This window comes from Pristiophorus japonicus, chromosome 13, assembly GCF_044704955.1.
Source record: "Pristiophorus japonicus isolate sPriJap1 chromosome 13, sPriJap1.hap1, whole genome shotgun sequence".
In the NCBI taxonomy this organism is placed as follows: domain Eukaryota; kingdom Metazoa; phylum Chordata; class Chondrichthyes; family Pristiophoridae; genus Pristiophorus; species Pristiophorus japonicus.
This window is the reverse complement of record NC_091989.1, coordinates 50,171,489-50,199,113: the sequence shown is the minus strand read 5'-3', so window position 1 is coordinate 50,199,113 and position 27,625 is coordinate 50,171,489. Positions and strand designations below refer to the sequence as shown.

The window sequence follows — 27,625 nt, the reverse complement described above, 5'->3', positions numbered from 1 at the left end:
ATACTCCAGTACAGCGCTGAGGGAGTACTGCACTGTTGGAAGTGCCGTCTTTCGGATGAGATGTTAAACTGAGGCCTCCATCTGGTCTCTCAGGTGGACGTAAAAGATCCCATGGTACTCTTTCGAAGAAGAGCAGGGGTGCTTTCCCTGGTGTCCTGGTCAATATCAACATAACAAAAACAGATTATCTGGTCATTATCACATTGCTGTTTGTGGGAGCTTGCTTGTGTGCAAATTGGCTGCTGCGTTTCCTACATTCCAAAAGTACTTAATTGGCTGTAAAGGGCTTTGAGACATCCGCTGGTCATGAAATGCGCTATATAAATCCAAGTCTTTCTTTCTTTCTTTCTGCTGCCTTTAGCACTGTAGCCGGGAACCATGATTGGCATAGGTAAAACATTTCTGCTCTGGTCCACTGGAGTTGTGGAGATTTGAACTGGGCAATCTGCTGTTTCAGCATCAGCTAATGTTGCCATCAGGAGCAGAGCGAGAGGGGGCAACGTTGTCGGAGACCCTTGATTGCTCGATAAATATTGAGGTGAATAGTATCAATGCATTTAAGGGGAGGTTTGATAAGCATATGAGGGAGAAGGGAATAGAAGGGTATGCTGATAAATTTAGGAGGAGGAGAATGGGAGTAGGCTAAAGTGGAGCATAAATGCCAGCATGGACTGGTTGGGTTGAACGGCTTGTTTCTGTGCTGTATATTCTATATAATTCTATATACTATTTGAACAAAGGAAGACACAGAGGTGTGTGGGGTGGGAGTGGGGTGGAGCAGGGCAGTGGGATTAATTTTGAATTGCTCTAGTAAACAGCAAAACACAGAAGGGAATTTTAACCCAGTTCTGCCAGCAAGGACAGTGCGGGGGCACACAGGTGAAATAGTTGTGCAAAGACTTATTGCTCAATTCCCACCCACCGCTATGCTTAGAGTTCATCAAATTAATTCCCTGTGAATAAAAAGTAATGTGATGTCAGGTAAAAATGTAAAGCATTTTAGAAATTAATTAAGTACTCATTAGATCTCAGTTTGTTACCACAAAGCCACAATTCTTCTTAGAGGTATTTAAATTGTCATCTTCTCTCACATTTCACTGTGCATCAACACACACAACTGACATAATGAGCATTTAAAGATTGCCAGTGTCAACCGTGGCTCACTTGGTAGAGCCCTCGCCTGTGAGTCAGATGGTTGTGGGTTCAAGTCTCACCCTAGAGACTTACGCATAAAAATCTAGGCAGACACTCCAGTGCAGTACTGAGGGAGTGCTGCACTGTCGGAGGTGATGCCTTTTGGATCTCTCAGGTGGATATAAAAGATCCATGGCACGTCCAAAGAAGAGCAGGGGAGTTATCCCTGGTGTCCTGGCCAATATCTATCACTAAAACAGATTATCTGGGTCATTATCACATTGCTGTTTGTGGGAGCTTGCTGTGCACAAATTGTCTGCTGCGTTTCCCACATTACAACAGCGACTACACTCCAAAAAGTACTTTGTTGGCGGTAAAGCATTTTGGAATGTTTGGTGGTCATGAAAGACGCTATATAAATACAAGTCCCTTTTTTTTCGAATTGCGATTAAATTATAAAGAAGGTACTAAGTGAGATTAACAATTAAATTGTGTTCAGGATGAGCACTCATTCGACTGTTCTGGAGCAAAGCCTTGTAGGATTAGTGCAGTTTTTTTAAATGTCATAATGTGGTCCTTTAAGCCCATAGATGTTACAGTATGAACCTCTTTACTGAAAGGCTTTTCTTGAAAATTGTGCATTCCTTTCCATTCATCTAACACAGACAACTTTTATTTATATTGCGCCTTTAACGTAATAAAACGTCCCATAGCGCTTCATAGGAGTGTCATAACACAAAGTTTGACACCGTGCCACATAAGGAAAAATTAGGGCAGATGACCAAAAACTTGGTCAAAGAGGCAGGTTTTAAGGAGCGTCTTAAAAGGAGGTAAAGAGAGGTAGAGAGGGGGAAGAGGTTTAGTGAGGGAATTCCAGAGCTTAGGGCCTAGGCAACAGAAGGCACGGCCAACAATGGTTGAGCAATTAAAATCAGGGATTTTCAAGAGGCCAGAATTAGAGGAGCGCAGATATCTCAGGGCTTTGGCAGGCTGGAAGAGATTACAGAGATAGGGCGGGGCAAGGCCATGGAGGGATTTGAAAATATGGATGAGAATTTTAAAATTGAGGCGTGGCTTAACTTAACCAGGAGCCAATGTAGATCAGTGAGTACAGGGTTGATAGGTAAATGGAACTTGGTGCGAGTTAGGACACAGGCAGCCGAGATTTGGACAAACTCAAGTTTACATTGGGTAGAATGTGGGAGGCCAGCCAGGAGTGCGTTGGAATAGTCCAGTTTAGAGGTAACAAAGGCATGGATGTTGGTTTCAGCAGTAGATGAGTTGAGGCCATGCAGAGATGGGCAATGTTAAGGAGGTGGAAAAGGGTGGTCTTAGTTATAGCGCGGATATGTGGTTGGAAGCTCATTTCAGGATCAAATATGAACCCAAGGTTGTGAACAGTCTGGTTCGACCACAGACAGATTCTAGGGAAAGGGATGTCAATGGTTAAAAAATTGCACTGACTTAAGTAGGTTAACTTCCAGTTTGGCTAATATATAAAATATGCATTGCACTAATCTTCAAAATTAAACAATAACTGAGCTAAATATTTGGAAATTAGATATAAAAAGAACAGGGGTGCAACAGTTGAGCTTAAGTAAAAACATCTGATTCTTATTCCACTTGTTTGAAGTTTTATTTAGAAACCTTTTCTTAATTGAGACCCAGCAAGCACTTACCAATTGCTAAGCGTTTACTTGAATCATTGTCTCACAAAACAAAGCAATAGTTCACGGGCCATCAGATTTTCCAAGCAATAAACAAAGTCCTACTTTTATCCCATGAATGAAGCACAAATATATTAAAATGTGAAAATATATTAGATGGAGTAATTAAATTAAATTGAAATATGCCTTGGAGTGTCACAAACATTTCTTATTCACCTATAAATCTGTTCAGCTGATCAAACTACAATTATTTACACAGTTTCATGTCCATTTTTTTTCAGTAAGTACAAGTCAAGTCAAACCACTCAGAGAGCAAACAAAGACATCTCAAACAAGTCAGCATAAAATTTCATACGACATGTCTAAAGGAGAACATTAGTGTAGGGATTATGGCCCCTATTTTCGGCATGATTGTGCACCATTTTTTGGTGAGCAAACATATTTTGGTGTGAAATCCTCACTTTCCAACTTTTGGACGCCGGCGGCGACCATGTGTGGCAGTTTAAAATTATGGGGCGTAGACACAAGTCAAAATGGGATCGGGCGTTGTTTTTGTGGACTTAAGCGATTTTGGCCGTCCATGATTTTTTTCAGCGCAGCGCACACTGCCCAAAAGCCCCGCCAAAAAAAAACATACGTTAACTTAAGGAATCAGCATGGCGCACAAGAGGGCAGGAGCGAGGCAATAAGAATACACAATAAAAAATATTTTTTTTCCACAGGGAACTCCTTTTGGAGCAAGAGATTTCCGGACTGAAAGGACTGCTCCCCCCGCCGTTGGACCCACTGCAATCCCAGGCATAATGGTCCCCCGCTCAGTCCCCCTCCCCCTGCGAGCTGAAGTTCTGGAGCAGGAGGGCCATTCGGCTGGGGATTGCAACCGGTCCAGCCTGGGTGGGGGGGGGATGCAGTTCCTTCGGCCCGGGATTGCAGCGGGTCCAACCCAGGGGGGAAGCGATGGCAGCGGGTCCAGCCAGGGGTGAGGGGAGCAGTGGCAGCAGGTCCAGCAGGGGGGGTGTGGGGGTGGAGAAAAGAGAGGTCCTTAGTTGCCCTTTCGGCAGTGGTACAGTAGCAGTCCTTTCGGGGGAGCGAGCTTTTCGCGCATACCCAGAGCTTTGAGCGCAGACTTGAAGCTCCGCCCCCCCCTCCCCCCCACAGACTAGCTTTGGAAAGTGCTGTGCCAAATTCAAATATTTCTTTGGCAAAAGTTCCGATTTTTTTTTTCTGGCACCAATGTACACAAAAAATCATACATATCTGGAGTAAAAATAAAACGGGGAAGGTGGCTCAACCTGGGCTTCCCCCCTGGGCTAACAAGGGAAATTAAGGATAGTGTTAAATCCAAGGAAGAGGCATATAAATTGGCCAGAAAATGCAGCAAACCTGAGGACTGGGAGAAATTTAGAATTCAGCAGAGGAGGACAAAGGGTTTAATTAAGAGGGGGAAACTAGAGTATGAGAGGAAGCTTGCAGGGAACATAAAAACTGACTGCAAAAGCTTCTATAGATATGTGAAGAGAAAAAGATTAGTGAAGACAAATGTAGGTCCCTTGCAGTCAGATTCAGGTGAATTTATAATGGGGAACAAGGAAATGGCAGACAAATTGAACAAATACTTTGGTTCTGTCTTCACGAAGGAAGACACAAATAACCTTCCGGAAGTACTAGGGAACCGGGGGTCTAGTGAGAAGGAGGAACTGAAGGATATCCTTATTCGTCGGGAAATTATGTTAGGGAAATTGATGGGATTGAAGGCCGATAAATCCCCGGGGCCTGATAGTCTGCATCCCAGAGTACTTAAGGAAGTAGCCCTAGAAATAGTGGATGCATTGGTGATCATTTTCCAACAGTCTATCGACTCTGGATCAGTTCCTATGGACTGGAGGGTAGCTAATGTAACACCACTTTTTAAAAAAGGGAGGGAGAGAGAAAGTGGGTAACTGTAGACCGGTTAGCCTGACATCAGTGGTGGAGAAAATGTTGGAATCAATCATTAAGGATGAAATAGCAGCGCATTTGGAAAGCAGTGACAGGATCGGTCCAAGTCAGCATGGATTTATGAAGGGGAAATCATGGTTGACAAATCTTCTGGAATTTTTTGAGGATGTAACTAGTAGAGTGGACAAGGGAGAACCAGTGGATGTGGTGTATTTGGACTTTCAAAAGGCTTTTGACAAGGTCGCACACAAGAGATTGGTGTGCAAAATCAAAGCACATGGTACTGGGGGTAATATACTGACGTGAATAGAGAACTGGTTGGCAGACAGGAAGCAGAGAGTCGGGATAAACGGGTCCTTTTCAGAATGGCAGGCAGTGACTAGTGGAGTGCCGCAAGGCTCAGTGTTGGGACCCCAGCTTGTTACAATATACATCAATGATTTGGATGAAGGAATTGAGTGTAATATCTCTAAGTTTGCAGGTGACACTTATTGTGTTCCCAACACGGTTGAGGCTGCACACAGGCAGATTAAAGTAACAGTGACCTCAGTCTTTAATAAGACACTCCAGAGTGAGGAACAGGCCTTAGGGGCCGGCTTATATACAGTGCTCCCAAGGGATGCTGTGATCCTTTGGGACTTCAGGGGATGAGCTCCCTGGTGGCGGAACATGAGAGTGCATGCTTTACAGATACACAACATCACTAAACTGAGTGGCGGGGTGAGCTGTGAGGGGGACGCTAAGAGGCTGCAGGGTGACTTGGACAGGTTAGGTGAGTGGGCAAATGCATGGCAGATGCAGTACCATGTGGATAAATGTGAGGTTATCCACTTTGGGGACAAAAACGCGAAGACAGAATATTATCTGAATGGCGGTAGATTAGGAAAAGGGGAGGTGCAATGAGACCTGGGTGTCATGGTTCACCAGTCATTGAAAGTTGGCATACAGGTACAGCAGGCAGTAAAGGCGGCAAATGGTATGTTGGCCTTCATAGCTAGGGGATTTAAGTATAGGAGCAGGGAGATCTTACTACAGTTGTACAGGGCCTTGGTGAGGCCTCACCTGGAATATTGTGTTCAGTTTTGGTCTCCTAATCTGAGGAAGGACGTTCTTGCTATTGAGGGAGTGCAGCGAAGGTTCATCAGACTGATTCCCGGGATGGCTGGACTGACATATGAGGAGAGACTGGATCAACTGAGCCTTGATACATTGGAGTTTAGAAGGATGAGAGGGGATCTCATAGAAACATACAAGATTCTGACGGGACGGGACAGGTTAGATCTTATATATTGTTCCCGATGTTGGGGAAGTCCAGAACCAGGAGACACAGTCTTAGGATGAGGGATAGGCCATTTAGAACTGATGAGGAGAAACTTCTTCACTCAGAGAGTTGTTAACCTGTGGACTTCCCTGCCGCAGAGAGTTGTTGATGCCAGTTCATTGGATATATTCAATGGCCCTTACGGCTAAGGGGATCAAGGGGTATGGAGAGAAAGCGGGAAAGGGGTACTGAGGGAATGATCAGCCATGATCTTATCGAATGGCGGTGCAGGCTTGAAGGGCCAAATGGCCTACTCCTGCACCTATTTTCTACATTTCTATTAACATGTGCGGGCGCCAAAAATCCAGCCAGTGGAAAATAGAGGCCAAGAACTTGTAGATAAATACTTCCCTTTTGTTCATGACTCACAGTGATGAGCTTTAAACAAGATTAATCATTTTAATATTACTGACAATTTAAAAACCTCTTCTCAGAGTATAGCATCATTAATTTTAGGTAAATTTGGATTTGTTCCAATGAGACTTGCCAGGGGATTCCTTACAGAACCTACTAGCTTCACTGAGTTTGGCATCATTGTTTACAAACACCAATCAGGTACGATTATTTTAATTTTGAATATATCCCTGCTTTCTTTCACTATCTTCACCTTTGGTCTCAACACAATTTTTGCCTTTTTAAAAAAGTGCACTCTTAACTTGAAGGTTTTTGAACTGATTTCCTGTCCTAGTTGACGTGCGCACTTGAGCATTTCATAAAAGTTGGGTTTATTACTCAAATATGCAACCTGGCTAGCTGGCCAAGGATAGGCAAACATTATCTGTAGTGCTAGCTGTGTTTTAGATGATCCAATAGGAGTCTTTTCCAACAATAACCTGTGTGTAAGGAGCCAACTTTTCTTTTTAAAGATAGGAAAAATCACAAGAAATTAAAGATTAACTTATGCTCAGTTATGTACTTTAGTTGTAATTATAAAAAGTGCATTTCCCAACACTTACTTGTGTCCATTCAACGCAGCATGATGTAAGGCCGTGTAACCAGAAGTATCTGTACAGTTTACGTTGGGTCCCCTCCAAATGCTGAAAGGAAATACAAAAATAAAAGCTGAACTTTCCAACGAAAATAAGGTCAGAATCATTTATTAACTTCAGAACCATACACAATACAGTACGTACTACCCCCGACCTCATAGTTTAGTCTTAAAGGACTTCTAAATCAAACTGAAGTGCTATTAATTGCCAGCACATCAAATTATAGAAGGTTACCAGAAAGCGCAGCAATTATAAATTGCTAAAACTAGATCCAATTATCCGTAAGTGAATGTTTTATGTTGAAGATAATTCCAAATATCAGGTTTTTTTCCACATGTTTTGATCTGCATTCAGTATTTTGAGTGTGGGTGGTATAATACATGACAACAAAGTATAAAGATAATACACGCTAGATCTATAATATTGGGCTTGTACAAAGCAGTGCTGAGTGAACAAACTCAACACAATTTTATCTGTACAGTTGCACTAGACCATAGTGTGATCATATTCCGAGGACATCAGCTCCCACAACGAAACTCCATAATTCAAATGACATTTAGGTGGAGGTTTTCCATTCTGCCAAATGTCCCATTCCAGTGTGAAATGTTTCTTGAAACTCATATCTACTTTTCTTGTGTAATATTCAAAAATGCAAAAAATTATTTTATTTTTCCACTAATACTATTAAGTCAGTACTGATGTTGAGTATGATGATAATGGGGCTCAAAATTCATCAAGATTTAAGGTCTGCCCACTTCTCAGCGTATTCCAGCGATGCGTAGTTTAGAACCACCAGAATACCGCTGAGACCGAAGTCCACTAGTTTCATCATGTTTTTTCGGCGGTATGCGAGCGATGTGCAGCGGGCGGTATTCAGCATTATAGTCGATCAGGATCGACTTTCTTCTCAGTGGACAGTATGCGTGAAATTTTATTTTTGCCGGTTTTTTTACCGTTCCTTTTGCCCCGCGATTTCGGGGGTCAGGGATCACCTGCACATGTGCAGCGAGTTGGAGTGGAGGGAGACAGAGCGAGAAGGAGCAGGAAAGTATTTGAGGGCTGGTTGTTTTCATCAGAAATTCCATAGTCAAATAATATTAACAAATAATAATAAAATATCAATAATAATACATATTAATAAATAACAAATCATATAATAAATACTCAATGGAAATGCTTAAAAAGTCTAAGCACCGGAATATCGAGAAGGACGGGAGGTTGAAGGCATCCGCCTTTGATGACACGGTGCTACCTGCCCCGCTGCCGAACATCACGGAGAGATACTCCGACTTCACCAAGGGTGGTAGTGGAAAGCCCCCCCCCCCCCACAAAGGAGTACAACAAAATATGGGACGAGATCGGGGAGGCTGTCTTGTCCACAAATACAGTGGTATGCATTGGAAAAAGGTGTCGTAAGAGGTGGAACGACCTGGTGAGGGCAGCAAGAGTAAATAATGATTTTATTTATGAACCCCCCATGTACCATGTAAATGTAGGTTCAGTGTCAGACGATGATGTTATTTATGCCAAGTTACGGCAATGTATTTGTGCTTCAGCGTGTGTGTGCATGCGTGTGTGATGTTAAATGGATTGAAGATTTTTACTTTCATTTCTGCAGAAGACGACATCTGCAGCTCATCAGCGGCGTATGACGGGAGGATCCCCAACGCAAGAAGCCTTAACGGAAATTGAGATCCGTGCCCAGTTGCTGGCCGGTGATAGCAACCGTGCCACCACTGGCGTTGGAGCTGACCCACCCACACAAGATGGTCAGTTCAATACAATCCCCGGTTTGTGTTGTGGTCGTGTTATGTCATGTAATGTAACAGTAACTGTAATGTTGGCCTCATGTAATGTAATGCAAGTTTATTGCACTGTAATGTTGGGCTCATGTGATGTACTGCAATGTTGGGGCATGTAACACAATGTATATATGTATTGTCTGTCTGCAATATGTAATGCAGTACTGTAGCAGTGGTGGACATTTAAGTAAGACTGCGCGATGCCACTGTACTATGTACTCATGTAGCCCTGACCCCTCTCCTGGTGCCAAGCACTTAAATGTTGTTTTGTACTTCCAGACTTAGAGGATTCAGACCAGACCTCCGCAGAGAGACCGATGACAGACCCACTGCCTCCAACCTCTGGCATCACCCAGCTCTCTCCCGAATTCACCCCTGCCAGAGATGAGGAAGAGGAAGAGCAGCTCATCCTGGAGCCAGTGGAGGTGGGGGTGGAGACAACAATTACATCTGGGCCCACTGGAACATCCTCCACCACCGACTCTGTATTTAGGGATTCCTCCAGGCTTCCTCTGATTCTGCGGGACCGAGTGATGTGCACCAAGGCACCCCCAGCATTGCAGTGCCTTTGCCGCAACAAAGGTCCACTGCTGCAAGACAGATCGGTGCGTATCAGGACATGGTGCTTCTGTCACAGGCCAGCGTTGACATAGGTCGAGAGCTGCTCAAGGCCATGGCGACAACAGCCGAAAACATCGCAACGCTATCAGAACGACAGTCGGAGGCTATGTCGCGTCTGATCACCGTGATGGAGCGAACTGCCGACTCTGTATATGCCATGCGGCAATCGACAGGATCAGGATATGACGTGGACCCCCCCCCCCCCCCCCATGCCATAGTAGTTGAGTGGACAGCACCCAAGTGTGGGGAGCTGCCAGAAACTTCCAGCTCTGAAGCCGTGCCTTCCGGATCACAAGCTTCGCCTGAGACCTCATTCGTTGCGCCTGCAATGTTTGACCCCCAACAACAGCAACAGCACTCGGGGTGCACTGCTGCACACCAGTTTGATACCACCACAGGGAGGTCCGGGCTCAGGGGCAGTGGGAAAGGGAAGGGCGGGAGTAGAAAGGGGGGAGGAGCGGGGCGTGCGGGGGTGAGTACAAAGGGTGAGGGAGTACGCAGTCGAGGACAGTAAAGGGTGCTTTGTTGTGTAGTCAATTGTTCATTGTTAATTGTAAATAGTTGAAGTTTGATTTCTAAAAGTTTATTTAAAGTTGTTAAAGTTGTTAGTTTTTCAAAGTTATAAGTTTTACAATTGTTCTATATTGTTACATTTTTTACATAAACATTTCAATTAAATTTAAGCACTCTTGTCCAGTGTCAAACTTTTAGGGGTAACAGTCATCAGAGTCCACACACTGTGCAAGAAAAGGTGAAACGCAGCTCTCCACATTCAAGCAAAGCGTTCATTTATGAGCTGCTGATGTAACAATTTTGCAATGGTATACGCTCCGCAAGTCCTCCGCTTGGTGTTGGGGGGGGGGGGGGGGGGGGGGAAGAGGGGCAGGGGAGTGGTGGTGCCATGGGTTCATCGCAAAGTTTCTCCTTATCCTCCTCCCCCTCATCTTCCTCTTCATCCTCCTCCATCTCCTGCACTCTCTCCTCAGGTGGTCCCACAGTCCCCTGTGGCAATTTCTGTCCCCGCATGATGGCTAATTATGCAAAATGCAGCACACCACTGTGAACTGAGCAACCTGCTCAGGGTGGTATTGCAGCCTGCCTCACGAGTGGTCCAAGCATCGAAAGCGCTGCCTCAGCACTCCAATTGTCTTTGATAATATGGCTCTTATTATATCGGTTTCAGTCTGAGGGTTCCTCGGGGGGGTCAAGAGCCAGGTGGCGAGGTCTTACCCTTTGTCCCCCAGCATCCAACATTTACCTTGTGGCTCAGACTTCAACAGGTCGGACACAGTGCTCTCGTGCAAGATTGCGTATCATGGATGTCCCTGGAAAGTAGGCATTCACTGCCATGATGCGCTGCATATGGTTGCAGACGAGTTGCGTGTTGAGGGAGTGGGATCCCTTATAGTTTCGATACACCTCCGCCTCCTGTAATGGTGCTCGCAGGGCAGTATGGGTACAGTCAACAGCACCCTGCACCTTGGGGAAGCCGGCAATGCGTGCAAAACCCAAAGCCCTCTCACTCTGTGCCTTCCTGATCATTGGAATGTTTATAAATTCCATCCGGCGTGTATAGAGTGCTTCGGTTACCTGTCGAATGCAGCGATGAGCAGCATGCTGAGAAATGCAGTATATGTCCCCAGCTGATGCCTGAAAAGAGCCGCATGCATAAAAGGAAAGTGCCGCAGTCACCTTCATCTCGACAGAGAGTGCAGTAATGTTGGTGGTACTGGGCTGCAGGTCTGCCGTAATGAGCTGGCAAATCTCATTGATCACCTCTTTTTGGAAGTGCAGCCTTCGAACACACTGTTGATCAGTCATGTCCAAGTATGAGAGCTTCTCCCTGAAAATCCTTTGGGGGCTAAGGTCTCCTCCTCCTCCTCATCAGTCTGCGACCTCCTCCATTACCCTGATAATTCTGCTCGATAAACCGTCTCCCATCTGGATCCTGCATTAGACAAGTAGTCAGCAATACAGGCGGAGATAGTACAGGCCCCATTCTTTTTAAATGGTTTTTCAATTAAAAAAATAAACTCAAATGCCTTCCATCTTATAATGTACTCCAAATATATTTGAGTACCAACATAAATACCTTTCCCACTGTAACTTCCACTGTAAAGAAACTGTTCACTTCTAAATACTGAGGTGCTGCTTTTGCGGAGTGTTCCCGATTTCAAAATGGCGGAACCGCCCATGACTGGCGACTTAAGATCGAGTAAAAAGCATCTTCTCCAGGACGGTATGCAGCTCTGGCGGTATGTGATGAAACTTGCACTTTTTGGGCGTTATGTGGGCGGTTCTATGTGGCGGACGGTGTGCATTCTGCCCAGTGGTATGTCAATCGTGAATCTTCCGCCGAGCGGCATATTGGCGGTAGGTACCTGTTTTTTGACGAAAATTGTATTTTTCGGTGGTAAGCAGGCGGTATGTTGATGAATTTTGAGCCCTTTGTCTGTATTGTGTTAATATTTTTATCATTTGTTAATGTATATGTACATTTCAATACACCTGCACCTCGAGTTTCACTGCCTGGAAACGGTCGCACTGGACCATAGTGTGATCGTATTCCTGTGACATCATTTTCTACAATCAAATGATGACTGCTGAATTGCAAGATTTGTCAGCAATCTTCGACAATTTTTTAATACCTTCATTCTAAAATGATTACAAGTAACAGGATAACTAAATTAACTTCACTAATCTTCTCTAAAATCTGTTCAGCAGTTATCTGAAAAATAGTTTCTAAAAATGAAATGTCTTTAATGCTTTACTAAACTGACTGCTGACTGCTGACAAAATCAACTGATACATAAGGGTGAAATCGGAGGGTTTCCCAGATGGATAAGTAGATAAATGTGCACCACTTAATGTGACATTGAGCCGAATAGACCAGAATGTTCCCAGGTTTAGCCCTCTGTTTATGTTGGGCTAGATGATCTGAGTCAGGGCGAGTGACACAATTGGCCACTAATCATTAACTGTTGGTGCATGCTGGAAAGAGTGTGCGTGTGTAGACATTATGTGAAGGAATGAGCAGACGTGGCTATGGTGCCCTTTATCGAGCAGAGAACTGGAGGTCAGCATGAACTCCAACATGGGCCAATGGGAGAAAATTGGGCAGGGGGCAGGGGGGGGAAAGGAGTAGGGCAGGGTGAAATTTTGGTTTGATTTGCCAATGGTGATTTTCAACAAGTATTTATTACTTTTGTATACTTACATTTAGTGTATGTGACTGAGTGTGCGAGAGAGAGAGTTACAGAACTAGAAATCCAATTCCACTTCTTCGCCATAATTGCCATAATAAATAGTAAACGAAGCTCCACTGGAACTGACAACATACATGAATTTAATACTCAATCCCCCTCAGGCGGTTTTCAAGATGTCTGAGAGATAGATCATGTGACAATAGTCATTAAGTCACCCAGAACAGCTCTCTATTAAAATTAATATAACAAAAAATAGTTCAGAAATAATACATTATGAATGTACTCCATCATGACCAGCCAGAAAAAATGATTCACCTTTCTACTCCTGATGTTCAAAAGCAAGCGTTAAATGAGCTATTAGTCAAATTTATGTGTAGAAATATGAATTACATTTTGTCAGCAGCTAGGATATACAACTCTACATTGCTATCTCCGTGGGAAACCTCCAAACCACTGCCCAGTTATGCGATGCAGCACCACTTCACTTTTCTCCCCAAGGTTTACCTCTTAGTTAGTTTACCCTTTATGTGGTCCGTCTGAATATCATTTACTGCGGAGAAAGGGAAATCACCTGTATGTTTCGCCAATATCACAACACTATGGGCCCAAATGTTTCCAGTACAGATTACAGATTTCTGGTGCATTCACCAGAGGTGCGCCGCTTTTCTGGAACAAAAAGGGCGACAAAAATCTTCAGGCTGAGTTTGGCTGCTCCCCAGTTGCTCCTCGATGGTGGCGCAGTGTGGCAACTGGATTCGGGGGCGGAGCCAGGTCCCGGCGCTGAAAACAATGCCAGGACCTCTGCACATGCGCGCTAGAGTGTGCGCGCATGCGCAGTAGCTCCTCGCCCCCAGAATCTGTGAGTGTGCTCTGTAGGCTATGTGGGAGGGGCCCAAAGCGCGCTGCCCCTATCCCTGGCTCCCTCATCGGCGGCCTTCCCTTCACATAAAGGTAGGACTTCTATTTTTTCTTTGTTATTGATTGATTGATTGCTTATTACTTTGTTCTTGGTGCTTTAGGTGCAGGGTTCCTTCTATTTTTAATTTGTTAATTAATTGCTTATTACTTTTTGTGCTTTGTTTAATGCTTTGTATTCTTGGTGCTACGTGCAGGTCCTCTCAGCTTCCTTGTATTTTTTATTTGTTATTGAATGCTTATTTTTGGGCTTTGTTTAGTGCTTGGTGCTTTAGAATGTACTTACCTGCGCTGATTTCTTAACTCTCCGCAAGGGTTTTCTGTGCGGGCCACAAGTGGCCACATACGCTGGCCTAAGTTAGTTTGGAGCAACTATTAAGCTGTCCAAACTGGCTTAAATAGCCAAAATAGGGGTAGGTGGCTGGTAACGCCCCCTTTTGAAAAAGAAACGAAACAAAAAAAAATCCTAACAAACTCACTTACACTGGCGCAAATTAAATGTGCAGAATTGCGATTTTTAAGATACTCCAAAAAAATCAAGTTGCTCAAAAAAAAACGGAGCAACTCCCGGCCAAATTTACTACTACACTTTCAAGACATTTAACAGCTGATAATCAGCAACGTTTTCAGGCAAATCCCAAATGCAGGATGGTTCTCCTCAATATTAGAACATTAACCATCCGAAGGTACTAAGGGACAGTGGGTCTAGTGAGAAGGAGGAACTGAAGGATATCCTTATTAGGCGGGAAATTGTGTTAGGGAAATTGATGGGATTGAAGGCCGATAAATCCCCGGGGCCTGATAGTCTACATCCCAGAGTACTTAAGGAAGTGGCCCTAGAAATAGTGGATGCATTGGTGATCATTTTCCAACAGTCTATCGACTCTGGATTAGTTCCCATGGACTGGAGGGTAGCTAATGTAACACCACTTTTTAAAAAAGGAGGGAGAGAAAACAGGTAATTATAGACCGGTTAGCTTAACATCGGTGGTGGGGAAGGTGCTGGAATCGATCATGAAGGACGAAATAGCAGGGCATTTGGAAAGCGTTGACCAGATTGGGTCAAGTCAGCATGGATTTATGAAGGGGAAATCATGCTTGATGAATCTTCTGGAATTTTTTGACGATATAACGAGCAGAGTGGACAAGGGAGAACCAGTGGATGTGGTGTATTTGGACTTTCAGAAGGTTTTTGACAAGGTACCGCACAAGAGATTCTTGTGCAAAGTCAAAGCACATGGTATAGGGGGTAATATACTGACGGGAAAAGGGAACTGGTTGGCAGACAGGAAGCAGAGAGTCGGGATAAATGGGTCCTTTTCAGAATGGCAGGCAGTGACTCGTGGGGTGCCGCAGGGTTCAGTGCTGGGACCCCAGCTCTTTACAATATACATTAACGATTTAGATGAAGGAATAGAATGTAATATCGCCAAGTTTGCAGATGATACTGAACTGGGTGCCGGTGTGAGCTATGAGGAGGATGCTAAGAGGTTGCAGGGTGACTTGGACAGGTTAGGTGAGTGGGCAAATGCATGGCAGATATAGTATACTGTGGATAAATGTGAGGTTATCAATTTTGAGGGCAAAAACACGAAGGCAGAATATTATCTGAATGGCGGCAGACTAGGAAAAGGAGAGGTGCAACGAGACCTGGGTGTCATGGTTCATCAATCACTGAATGTGGGCACGCAGGTATAGCAGGCGGTGAAGAAGGCAAAGGGTATGTCGGCCTTCATAGCTAGGGAATTTGAATATAGAAGCAGGGAGGTCTTACTGCAGTTGTACAGGGCCTTTGTGAGGCCTCACCTGGAATATTGTGTTCAGTTTTGGTCTCCTAGTCTGAGGAAGGATGTTCTTGCTATTGAGGGAGTGCAGCGAAGGTTCACCAGACTGATTCCCGGGATGGCTGGACTGACATATGAGGAGAGACTGGATCAACTGAGCCTTTATACATTGGAGTTTAGAAGGATGAGAGGGGATCTCATAGAAACATACAAGATTCTGACGGGACTGGACAGGTTTGATGCGGGAAGAATGTTCCCGATGTTGAGGAAGTCCAGAACCAGGGACATAGTCTTCGGATAAGGCGTAGGCCATTTCGGACTGAGATGAGGAGAAACTTCTTCACTCAGAGAGTTGTTAACCTGTGGAATTCCCTGCCGCAGAGAGTTGTTGATGCCAGTTCACTGGATATATTCAAGAGGGAGTTAGATATGGCCCTTATGGCTAAAGGGATCAAGGGGTATGGAGAGAAAGCAGGAAAGGGGTACTGAAGGAATGATCAGCCATGATCTTATTGAATGGCGGTGCAGGCTCGAAGGGCCGAATGGCCTACTCCTGCACCTATTTTTCTATGTTTCTATCTGTAAATGATAACAATTTTGCCAAGATAAATCAGTAACAGCCTGGTAGTGAATTTATCTATCATGGTAACATAGGTAAATTCACTGCACTTTTAAAACTCCCTGAAGAGTTGCAATTGATGATACAAAAAAAAACAGATGGCAGAGAATGTGCAACAAGACTTGAACACTTCCAGAGTTCAGGCAGTATGCACAACCATTTAAGCTTTGTTCTCATACAGGATGTTATCTGAATTCGAGTTATACATTCTCAGGCAACTGTTATTCTTCAATTGTCAAACACAATAAATGTGACAGACTAACAGAGCAGTGTAAATGAAGGTGAAGCATTTTAACAAATTCAGCTACAATTCATTCCAACACCAATGTGTGAATCTATTCATTTCATATTGTCCATCAATCTATAAATTCTGTAGCTTTAGACTAAAATACAAGGGATTCACTGGTTTTGCAGTTTAACTAGCTTACCCCATTAGCTGTGTTGATCATCATTACACTAAGCTTGTTTTTCACTTCAGGCAAGCATAATGAACAGTGCAGTAAAATATCGAACATCTAGGGCTAGAAATTGGTCTTTTGACGATAGCAGTATTTTTTGGGTGATTTTTTTTAAAGGGGTAAAATTGGCAACAAAATGCACCAGACGGTAAAAAAATGGCGTTGCACGAGAATTCGCAATTTACAGTATACTGCATTAAGTTTAGAGGGTGTTTTACCCCAGTGCTGCTATATATAGTAATAAGACAACATTTCCATAATGATATTCCATGTCATATTAAAAGACTAATAGCAAAATGGACCTCAAAATTTAAAGGTGCAGTATCTGATCATAATTTAATTAAAACTCTCAGTATAGAATATATCTGATTGGAATTTAATTAAATCTCACAATACAGAATGCCAAAGTTTGTCACTTGTGCTCCAATGCACTGCACATTGAATAGTCAGGCACATTCCTTACATGCCAAGTCTCTGGTCTTGGCTGAGACATGGCGGGTAGGTGGGTGGTGAGTGGGAAGCTTGGGGGGGGGGGAAAGAGGTGGGGAGGAGAGGAACACCAAGAAGAGACGAGCCACTTGGCCATAAGGCAGCAGGCCATTCCAAGGCCAGAGTGGGATTGCAAGCGAGGTTCCTGATCGTACCCTCAGCCAAAGATCCAGCAAGAGGTAGAAAACATTTTCAAAAAATTGTCCAAATACACCTGTTGCCCGAAACACAGTTACAAAACCATGCAGAAGACCTCTGCACAGGAGGATTAATAAAAATCCAAATTACATGAGGCTTAGAGAAACTACATGGCTAATATCCATCAATAATGGCGCTTACCCACAGAATTATCTTCCCTTTTAAGTTACTTCTGGACAGCATCTGCCTACCTGATCCCAGTGCACAGTGGCTGCCATTTTGTGGCGCTTTAAAAGGACAAGCTAACAACCGAGTACTTGAATAACTGAACATGGTTGAGAGCCATGCAGACAGATTCAGAGATATACAGAATATAGAATAGACTTAGAGAGTGAGAAATAGATAAAGAATACCCACAGACACCACATGAAACACATGAGCCATTGACAGAGGAAACTACTCAGTGGAAGATAAGAGAAAAGCACGAGAAAGAATTAGTATGGGATAAGAGAGAGTCACAAGAAGTGAAAGACTGTTTTTTGAAAAAAACTCTTTGTCCTTGAGCATTGCCATGGGAGGTGTAGTTAATGGGTCCAGAATTGCAGCCTCACCGGGTGCATGCACCCAGAACCGGCTTTTCCGATCTGTAAAAATTTATTTAGAGATTCTCTGCATTCCCGCAGGATGGACATCCACGCAGCAGAGATTGGGCTATTTGCCCAACTCTTGACCAGCGAATGTCCTTCAAACTTTTATGCCTGATAAAAGCAGGCACATAGCTTACTTTTACCAGCGTAACACTTTTAAAACATAGAAAAATTTAATTTAATCAATCACTCATTTTTATATTAAAAACCCTGTCCATTAAGGTAAGTTTATTTTTAACCCTACTTAAAACACATTAAAAAAATTTCCAAAAAATATTTTTTTCTAAAACATTTAATTACATTTAATTTCAATGAATTTTAAATATGTGAAGTGTTCTTTTAATTTATTGTGCAGCGTTTCTTGTTTAAGGGGGTTCTTCTCATTGATAGTAATAGGAAGCCATACAAACGGAACTCACCATTTTTATCAATGAGAATACTAGATAGTGACTGGTGGTCCCTGTAAAGTCCTTACTCGACAGCATGAAACCACACGAGGCACATTCCTGGGACAAGGCCACTCAGTGATCTTAACGCTTTATTACAGCACTTCAGAAGTGATGACCCTGCGTGGGACCTCCCTTTATATACCTGAGTGATCAGGTAAGGAGTGTCTCCCACAAGTTCACCCCCTGTGGTCAAGGTGTGCATCTGTGTTGAGTGTATACAGTAATACACAGTAGTTACAAACATGGCATGACCTTCCACCCGCCCCCCCCCCCCCCCCGCCGCCAAAGTCTTATTGGGATCATAGGTTTAGTCTTTCAGGTGGTCTGCGCTCCCTTGTGGAGCGCCGCAGTTGGGGCTCTGGTTGTCGCACACTGACGTGAGTGTCTGTCACCTGTGGTGATTCCGGCCTGACCTCAGGAACTGTGCATTCCTCTGATTGCTTTTGTTGCACATTCACTGGCGCTAGTGTGAGCTCCATCGCATGGTCTTCTTCAGGTTCTTCTGTGTCATTGCTGAACCATTTTTTTTTTAAACTTGGTCCAGATGCTTACGGCATATCTGGCCATTGTTGAGTTTTACCACAATGACCCTATTCCCTTCTTTGTCAATTACGGTACCCTCGAGCCATTTGGGCCCCATGGTGTGATTGAGGACGAATACAGGATCATTTATTTCAATACATCTCCCCCTCGAATTACGGTCATGGTACTCGTTTTGTGCCTTACGCTTGCCCTCAACTATGTCGGTCAGGTCTGGGTGGATGAGGGACAACCGAGTTTTGAGTGCCCATTTCATGAGCAGCTCTGTGGGTAGGACCCAAGTGAGTGAGTGCGGTCGGGATCTATAGGCCAGCAGGAGGCGCGATAGGCGGCATTGTAGGGAGGGTCCTTGAATCCTGAGCATACCTTGCTTAATGTTTTGGACTGCCTGTTCCACCTGGCCATTGGATGCCGGCTTGAACGGCACAGTCCTGACGTGGTTGATGCCATTGCCCGACATAAACTCCCGGAATTCATAGCTCGTGAAACACGGGCCATTATCACTAACCAGGATGTCCGGCAAGCCATGGGTTGCGCAGATCGTACGTAGGCTTTCCACGGTGGTGGATGACGTACATGAATTCAGGATGATGCACTCCCGATACATTTCAAGTACGCATCTACAGCGATAAGGAACATCTTCCCCATGAACGGGCCCGCGTAGTCGACGTGAATGCATGACCATGGCTTGGTGGGCCAGGCCACGGGCTGAGGGGGGCCTCCCTGGGGGCATTGCCCACCTGGGCACATGTCGTGCACCTGCGAACACATTGTTCCAGGTCTGAGTCAATTCCGGGCCACCAAACGTGTGACTGGGCAATGGCCTTCATCACCACAATGCCTGGGTGCTCGCTGTGGAGTTCCCTGGTGAACGCTTTCCTGCCCTTCTGGGGCATGACTACCCGGCTGCCTCATAGTAGGCAGTCAGCTTGGATGGAGAGCTCATCCATCTGTCTGTGGAATGGTCTGACCTCATGGCATGCTCCATGTGCGGGCGCCCAATCCCCAGTCAGGACACATTTCTTAATCAGGGATAGGAGGGGATCTCTCTTTGTCTAGATTTTGATCCGGTGGGCTGTGATAGGGGAGCCTGCACTGTCGAAGGCATCGACAGCCATGACCATCTCAGCGCTTTGCTCAGCTGCCCCCTCGGTGGTGGCCAGTGGGAGCCTGCTGAGCGCGTCAGCACAATTTTCAGTGCCGGGCCGGTGCCGGATGGAATAGTCATAGGCCGCGAGCATGAGAGCCCAACGCTGTATGCGAGCTGATGCGTTGGCATTGACAACCTTGCTGTCTGACAACAGGGACGTGAGTGGCTTATGGTCCGTCTCTAATTCAAACTTCCTACCAAAGAGGTACTGATGCATTTTCTTTACACCATAGACACATGCAAGCACTTCTTTCTCAACCATCCCATAGCCTCGTTCTGCTTGAGCGCGCGACCTGGAGGCATAAGCCACAGGTTGTAGCTGACCCTCAGCATTACCCTGCTGCAACACGCATCCAATCCCATAGGACGATGCATCACATGTAAGAACTAAACTTTTGCAAGGGTTGTACAGGGTCAACAGCTTGTTTGAACACAGTAGATTTCGTGCCCGATCAAAAGCCCGTCCCTGACAGTCCCCCAAAACCAATCGCAACCTTTATGCAGGAGCACGTGTCGCGGCTCCAACAACGTGCTCAAGTTCGGCAGAAAGTTCCCGAAATAGTTCAACAGTCCCAGGGATGAACGCAGCTGCGATGTGTTGCAGGGCCTGGGTGCTCGTCAAATCGCCTCTGTTTTGGATTCAGTAGGCCGAATCCCATCTGCAGCAACCCTCCTGCCCAGAAACTCAACCTCGGGAGCGAAGACCATGCATTTAGACTTCTTGAGTCGCAGGCTTAACCGGTCCAGTCGGCGTAGCACCTCCTCCAGGTTGTGGAGATGCTCCTCGGTGTCTCGACCCATGATGAGGATGTCATCCTGGAATACGATCATTCCAGGGATGGATTTAAGCAGGCTTTCCATGTTGCATTGAAAAATCGCGGCCGCTGATCGAATGCCAAACGGGCACCTGTTATACGCAAACAGTTCCTTGTGCGTGGTGATGGTGGTCAGTAGTTTAGATTCGTCGGCCAGTTCCTGGGTCATATAGGCTGAAGTGAGGTCCAACTTGGTGAACAGCTTGCCGCCTGCCAGCGTGGCGAAGAGGTCCTGCGCTCTTTAGAGCGGGTATTGGTCTTGTAAGGACACCCGTTTGATGGTGGCCTTGTAGTCGCCACAGATCCTGACAGAGCCATCCGCTTTAAGAACGGGGATGATGGGGCTCGCCCAGTTGCTGAATTCAACAGGCGAGATGATGCCCTCTCGCAATAGCCGGTCCAATTCGCTCTCGATTTTCTCCCGCATCACATACGGCACCGCTCTGGCTTTGTGGTGCACTGGCCTGGCATCCAGGGTGCTGTGTATCACTACTTGAGTGCCTTTGAAAGTTCCGACGCCCGGTTGGAAAAATGACTCGAATTGTTGTAGGACTTGTGAACACGAACTTCGCTCCACCGAGGACATTGCATGAACATCCCCCCCGTTTCCAGTTCATCTTGGCTAACCAGCTCCTCCCCAACAGTGCGGGACCATTGCCCGGGACAATCCAGAGCAGCTGCCGGTTCACTAACCCATTGTGTGTGACAGCCAACATTGCACTGCCTTGCACCGGAATGATTTCTTTGGTGTAAGTCCTTAATTGTGTGTCGATAAGTTCTAATTTGGATCTACTGGCTTTGAGTGGCCAGAGCTTCTCAAATTGTTGAACGCCCATGAGTGACTGGCTGGCCCCAGTGTCCAGCTCCATGCGTACTGGGACACCGTTCAATAAAACCCTCATCATCATTGGTGGTGTTTTGGTGTATGAACTGTGAATATTTGCCGCATGGACCCGTTGAACCTCGGCGTCCATCGATTTACCCCAAAAGTCATCATGCCTCACAGAACCCTCTTCTGGTCCATCTGCCTCATATATCAGTCTGGTTGTAGGCTTTCTGCACATACGAGCTAAATGGCCACTGAGGTTGCAGTTTCGACAAACTGTTGGAATCTGAAAGATCTGGCTGAGTGTTTCCCCCCACACCTCCAGCATGAGTTAAAGTTTCCATTGTTGGGGACAAAAGGGCTGTGGCCAGGAATTCCGCGCTGACTGTCCCTTTGACTGCTCTTAAGCACTGTATTAGTAGATGTCAATGGCCCCATCCCGGACTGCATTGTCCACTGTGATGGCGAGAACGTCCATTCAGCCTGCCATTGTCTCTGTTGAGGTCCTACTCTGGGGTCTATTACTGCCTGATAAATGTCGGACTGCCCCTGCCTGCCCGCGGGGCTCTGAGTAGCATTGAGGACGTTGACTCCCTGATCCATCGCCGCATTGGAGGCAGAATTGCGTGCATAAATCATTTTCGTCTTTTCCTCTCCCGCCATGATAGTCTGAGCCAACAACGCCGCCGCTTCCAAGGTCAAGTCCTTGGTCTCAATTAACTTGCAAAAAGTTCCCGCATGACCGATACCCTCGATAAAGAAGTCCCTTAGCATCTCCCCCCTGCAGGCTGTGAACTTAGAGGCTGGCCAAGCACCTGAGGTCCGCTACAAAGTCCGGTATGCTCTGTCCTTCACGACGTCGGTGGGTGTAGAATCTGCGTCGAGCCATGTGTATGCTGCTCACCAGCTTGAGGTGCTCCCAAATCAACTTGTTAAGCTCTTCAAAGATTTTGTCCGGCGGCTTTTCGGGTGTCAATAAGTCCTTCATGAGCGCATAAGTCTTTGGCCCGCAGCTGGTCAAAAGATGAGCCTGACGCTTGTCGGCCGCCGCATCCTCCCAGCCGGTCTTTTGTGACAAAGCTTTGCTGAAGCCTCTCAACAAAATCGTCCCAGTCTTCCCCAACACAGTACCGTTCATCTGTGCTACCAGTGGCCATTCTCGTAGGTCGGGAATTCCCGTTTCTCGTCGCCAATGTAAAGTCCTTACTCTGCAGCATGAAACCACACGAGGCACATTCCAGGGACAAGGCCACTCAGTGACCTTAACTCTTTATCACTCTTCCAGAAGTGATGACCCTGCGTGGGATCTCCCTTTATAGACCTGAGTGATCAGGTAAGAAGCGTCTCCCACAAGTTCATCCCCTGTGGTCAAGGTGTGCATCTGTGTTGAGTGTGTACAGCAATACAGCGGTGTTACATAGTAGTTACAAACATGACAGTCCAGGCCCACATGATTCCAGCAGATGTGTTCGTACGTGGAAGATATCTTCCCATGCGCTGCGCTGTGAATGAAGGCCTCCAACTGGAATCCTACGCTCCTCCAGAACCAACAGGTAGTTTCGTAGATTTTTTGGGGGTCAGAGGTGTTCGTACGGAGGAAGCCTCCGATCGCAATTTTTGGCCCTATATATACTGAGGCACCAGTCATTTAAAAAAAAAATCTAGGTTACATTTATTATAAAAAGCATGGTACGTAATTTGACTTCCAAAGTATTTTCTTTGCTATTAATTTCACAGTACATGTTCTTGCATTCATTGCAGTGAGCATATTTTGCAACATTAAATTAACTAAGTTTGTAAAAAAATTTACAATTTTACTGCAGATTAAAAGAATGTTAAGTACAATGGCCCAGAAATCACGGTCGGCTGCTTCCCGCGGGAGATCGGATAAAAATAAAAAAATGCGCACCTATCTGAAGCTGCTGCACCCACGCGGGTTCCCGGTCCTGAGGCCTCTACTGACTGCGCATCGTAGCGTGTGCACGTCAGGACGTGCGCAGGGCTGGAGCTGCAGTCACATGGCTCTGGGCAGCCAATCGGGTAAAGTATGTTATCATTCATATTCAGTTTGAGTTCCCATTATTATGAATGAGAAACAGCCCCCAAAACCAATAATAAAAGATAGAAAAAAATACACCACATATTTTTATTAATTTAAATTCAAGTTATTTATGTATTATAAAAAAATATTTTTCCGATTTTTTTAAAAAGCTTTTTAAATTATGGTTGAAAATAAACTTAGCGTATTGGGGAGGATTTTTAAACAATAAAATGTGTTTTTAAAATGTTTTTGTGTATTTTAAAACTCTTACGCCTGTAAAAGTAGGCTACGCACCTGCTTTTATCAGGCGCCAGAGTTTTCAGGATATTTGCTGGGCAAGATATGGGTAAATTCTGCAAACTTGCCCTTGCAAATGTCCTCGCTCCCGAGATATGGGAGATAAGCTGAAAACTGGCTTTTGGGATGCCTTCCCGGGTCCGTAAACACTGAGTATGGAACTGGGAGGCCGGGATTTCTGCCCCAATATAATGGACTTGCAAGACTGGCTGAAAGCTGTTGACCGATGACCCTTATTAAAGTGCTCCTTGGGGAACTTTGGGAAGCTTTATTACTAAACGTGCTATCACTGCAACTCGATAATATGCTACTGAGACTACAACATCAGCAACATTCAGACACTAACTCAACAATGTTATGGATTTTTGCATTGCACTTTTCAAGATATTTGGGATTGAAAGGAGAACTGATGTCAAGAAATGAAATAATTCCTTCTATCAAAGAAACAGTTTTTCCTACGTATTTGATCTTTGTTTAAACCAGATGCTTACGAAAAACTAATAACGAGTAGATACAATTATCATATATTTCTGAAAGCTCTTGTGAAGTAAATTAAAGCTGAACAGCTTAAATACGGCAAACCTACAATGTTCCCATAGGCTGAACTGGTGAGTAACATCTAAGAGTGTGTCATTTTAATCAATGAAAGGGAGTCACGTTGGTTTTACCCAGGCTTCTGGGAAGCATAAAGTGGAGTTAAACATTTTATCAAATGGAAAACCATTCCAGTTATTTTCTTAAACCATCCCACCCACCATTCCGATAAGATAATGCTCTAATCCTACTGATAAAAGCCACTGGAAGGGCAGTGGCCACTGAAAAGCCACTTAAGCAGCGGACCTGAGCGGGAAGCGGCGGCAGCAACATAAAAAGCAGGAGAGAAGGCCCGGGACACAGCAGGCCTGAGCGGTGATTTTAGTTTTAAACTAGAAGTTATGTCACAGGACAGCAGGTAGGTGATTGGTTGGTGAGTATTACAGATGTTTTAAACTAAGTGCTGAGGAACTACAACGATTACACTATTAAATATTAACTTAACTAGATAAACAAATTCATTAACATAACTATAAATAATCATTTGAGTAAAAACTTTAATTAAATAATCAAATAAATAAAATACTCTAGAGATGGCAGGGCAGGCTGTGTGTCGGGACTGTAGTATGAGAGTGTTTGTGGACAGTGATACTCTCTCGGATTCCCACATCTGCAGGAAATGTCTCTGCCTTCAGTCATAGAAACATAGAAAATAGGTGCAGGAGTAGGCCATTCGGCCCTTCGAGCCTGCACCGCCATTCAATGAGTTCATGGCTGAACATGCAACTTCAGTACCCTATTCCTGCTTTCTCGCCATACCCCGACTCAGAGACATTGCACTGGAGTGCGTGTTAGAGCCATTCCGAAACACAAAGAACGCGGAGGAATTTCTGGATAGTTTTATCCAGAATACAGTCACAACCCAGAAGAAAGCATAGATTCAGAAAAGGGAGGGTGTGACTGTTCGGGCGCCGGGTAGCAGGGACTTGGGAGAGATCGAGAAGGCGGTCCCGCTGACACTGATCCTGTCCAACAGGTATGATGCATTCGCTACCTGTGAGGACAAGAAGGACTGTGGGGAGGACAGCCTCATGTAGACCAAAGCACCGTGGCTCAAAAGGCTATCCAGTGGGGTGGGCAGGTGAAGAGCAGTATAGAAATGTGGCAGTGAATAGGGATTCTCTAATTAGGGGATAGATAGCGCCCTCTGCAGCCAAGAACAAGAATCCTGAAAGGTGTGTTGCCAGGATAAGGGATATCTCATGGTGGCTGGAGAGGAATTTGGAAAGGGAATGGATAAATCCAGTTGTCGTGGTCCATGTCGGAACAAACGACTTCGGTAGGAACAGGGAGGAGGTCCTGCTGAGGGAATATCAGGAGTTAGGAGCTAACTTAAAAAGCAGGACCTCGAGGCTAATAATCTCTGGAGTACTACCCATGCCATGTGCAAACTGGCACAGAAACAGTCAGATCAGGAGAATTAACACGTGGCTAAAGCGATGGTGTGGGAAGGAGGGGTTCCTTTGCATGGGTCACTGGCACCAGTACTGGGACAGAAATTAACTGTACCAATGGGGGCTCCACCTGAACTGGGATGGAGACCCCTGTGCTAGTGGAAAGGGTAAACAGGGAGGTGGTAAAGTCTTTAAACTAGTAAGACCAGGGGAGGGATCTACAGGAAATAAAACAAGCCTAAATATAAACGAGAGAGAAAAGAGCATAGGAAAGAGTAAAGTAAGGGAGGACATTGATGACCAAGTAATGAATAGAGTTATCAAACAAGAGTTTAAAAAGATGGTTAAAAATAAAGTGAGAGGAAATGCTAACAAAAGAATTAATCTGTCTGTACAGCAATGCACACAGTGTCTGTAATAAAACAGAGGAGCTGGAGGCAATCGTGCATTGCGAGAAACCAGACATAGTATGGATTACCAAGACATGATTACAGAAAAATCAGGACTGGGAATTAAACATTGCAGGGTATAACATATTCAGAAAAGATAGAGAAGGAAAAAGGGGAGGTGGGACCTGCATTGAGAAAAACACACCGTTAGTAACGTTACCATATCTCTGTTCTTCTCACCATGATTTAATTGCGCTCTAAATTCTTTCCGAGGCCCGGTCTCCCATTCTTTCTACAATAGCATTTTTGATAGGGCGGTGGATACAGATTTAATAGTAGCTTTCAAAAGGGAATTGGATAAATACTTAGAGAACAAATTGCAGGGATTTGGGGAAAGAGCAGGGGAGTGGGACTAACTGGATTGCTCTTCGAAAGAGCCGGCGCAGACTCGATGGGCCGAATGGCCTCCTTCTGTGCTGTACTATTCTGTGATTTTGTGATTCTGAGTAGCTGCACTTATTAAGGATAACATAATGGCAGTAGAAAAAAGTGACGCAGCTACCAGCAAGACAGAAATAGAATCCATGTGGATAGAGATAAAAGATAATAAAGGATCAATCACACTAATAGGGTTAAGTCTACAGACACGTAATAGTGGAAGGGAGGTGGAGGAATAAACATGCAAGCAAATTAGGGAAATAAGGAAAAAAAAGTAGATTAATAATCATTGGGATTTCAACTACCCAGATATTAATTGGACAGTGGAGGTAGGTAAAGGGGATAATGGAATGGAGTTCCTACAATGTGTACAGGACTCCTTTCTAACCCAATATGTAAAAAGCCCAACAAGGGAGTGCTAGGCATTGGATCTAGTAATGGGCAATGAACCACAGCAGATGAGAAATAAAAGTAGGGGAACATCTAGGCAATAGTGACCATAATATAACTTTAAGATAATAATTGATAAAAAAAAACATAAGTATGACAAAGAACAGGGTAATCGATTAGAGAAAAGCTGATTTTGAGGGGCTGAGAAGAGAACTTGGGAAAATAAAGAGGACTATAATACTGGCAAATAGTGACGTAAAACAGCAATGGGAAACATTTAAAACAGCTTTCAACAGAGTCCAGGAAAAATATATTTCACTAAAAAAGAAGAAGCTACACTAATGAAACACCGTGGATAAATAAAGCCGTAAGGGAAAAATTGAGGGTAAGGGAAGAGGCATACATTAAGTACATGGATAGTAGGGGAGAGCAGGGTAAGGGAGAATATGAAGAGATTAGGCGAGAAGTAAAAAAAAAAATTAGGAAGGCAAAGAGGAACTTCGAAATTAAACGATCAAGGAACATAAAACAAGGTAGTAAAATATTTTACATGCACGTAAATAAAAAATAGGAA

At 44.7% G+C, this 27,625-nt stretch overlaps 1 protein-coding gene across 11 annotated transcripts in view; it reads right to left on the bottom strand.

The window, feature by feature from the left end:
- anks1b (ankyrin repeat and sterile alpha motif domain containing 1B) overlaps nucleotides 1-27,625 on the bottom strand; it is a 965,528-nt gene that overhangs the window by 659,261 nt on the left and 278,642 nt on the right. For all 11 annotated transcript variants that reach the window (XM_070897439.1, XM_070897440.1, XM_070897444.1 and 8 more), the window contains one exon: nucleotides 7,017-7,097. In XM_070897439.1, the coding sequence (XP_070753540.1) occupies nucleotides 7,017-7,097 (81 nt within the window). The remainder of the gene's footprint in view (nucleotides 1-7,016; nucleotides 7,098-27,625) is intronic.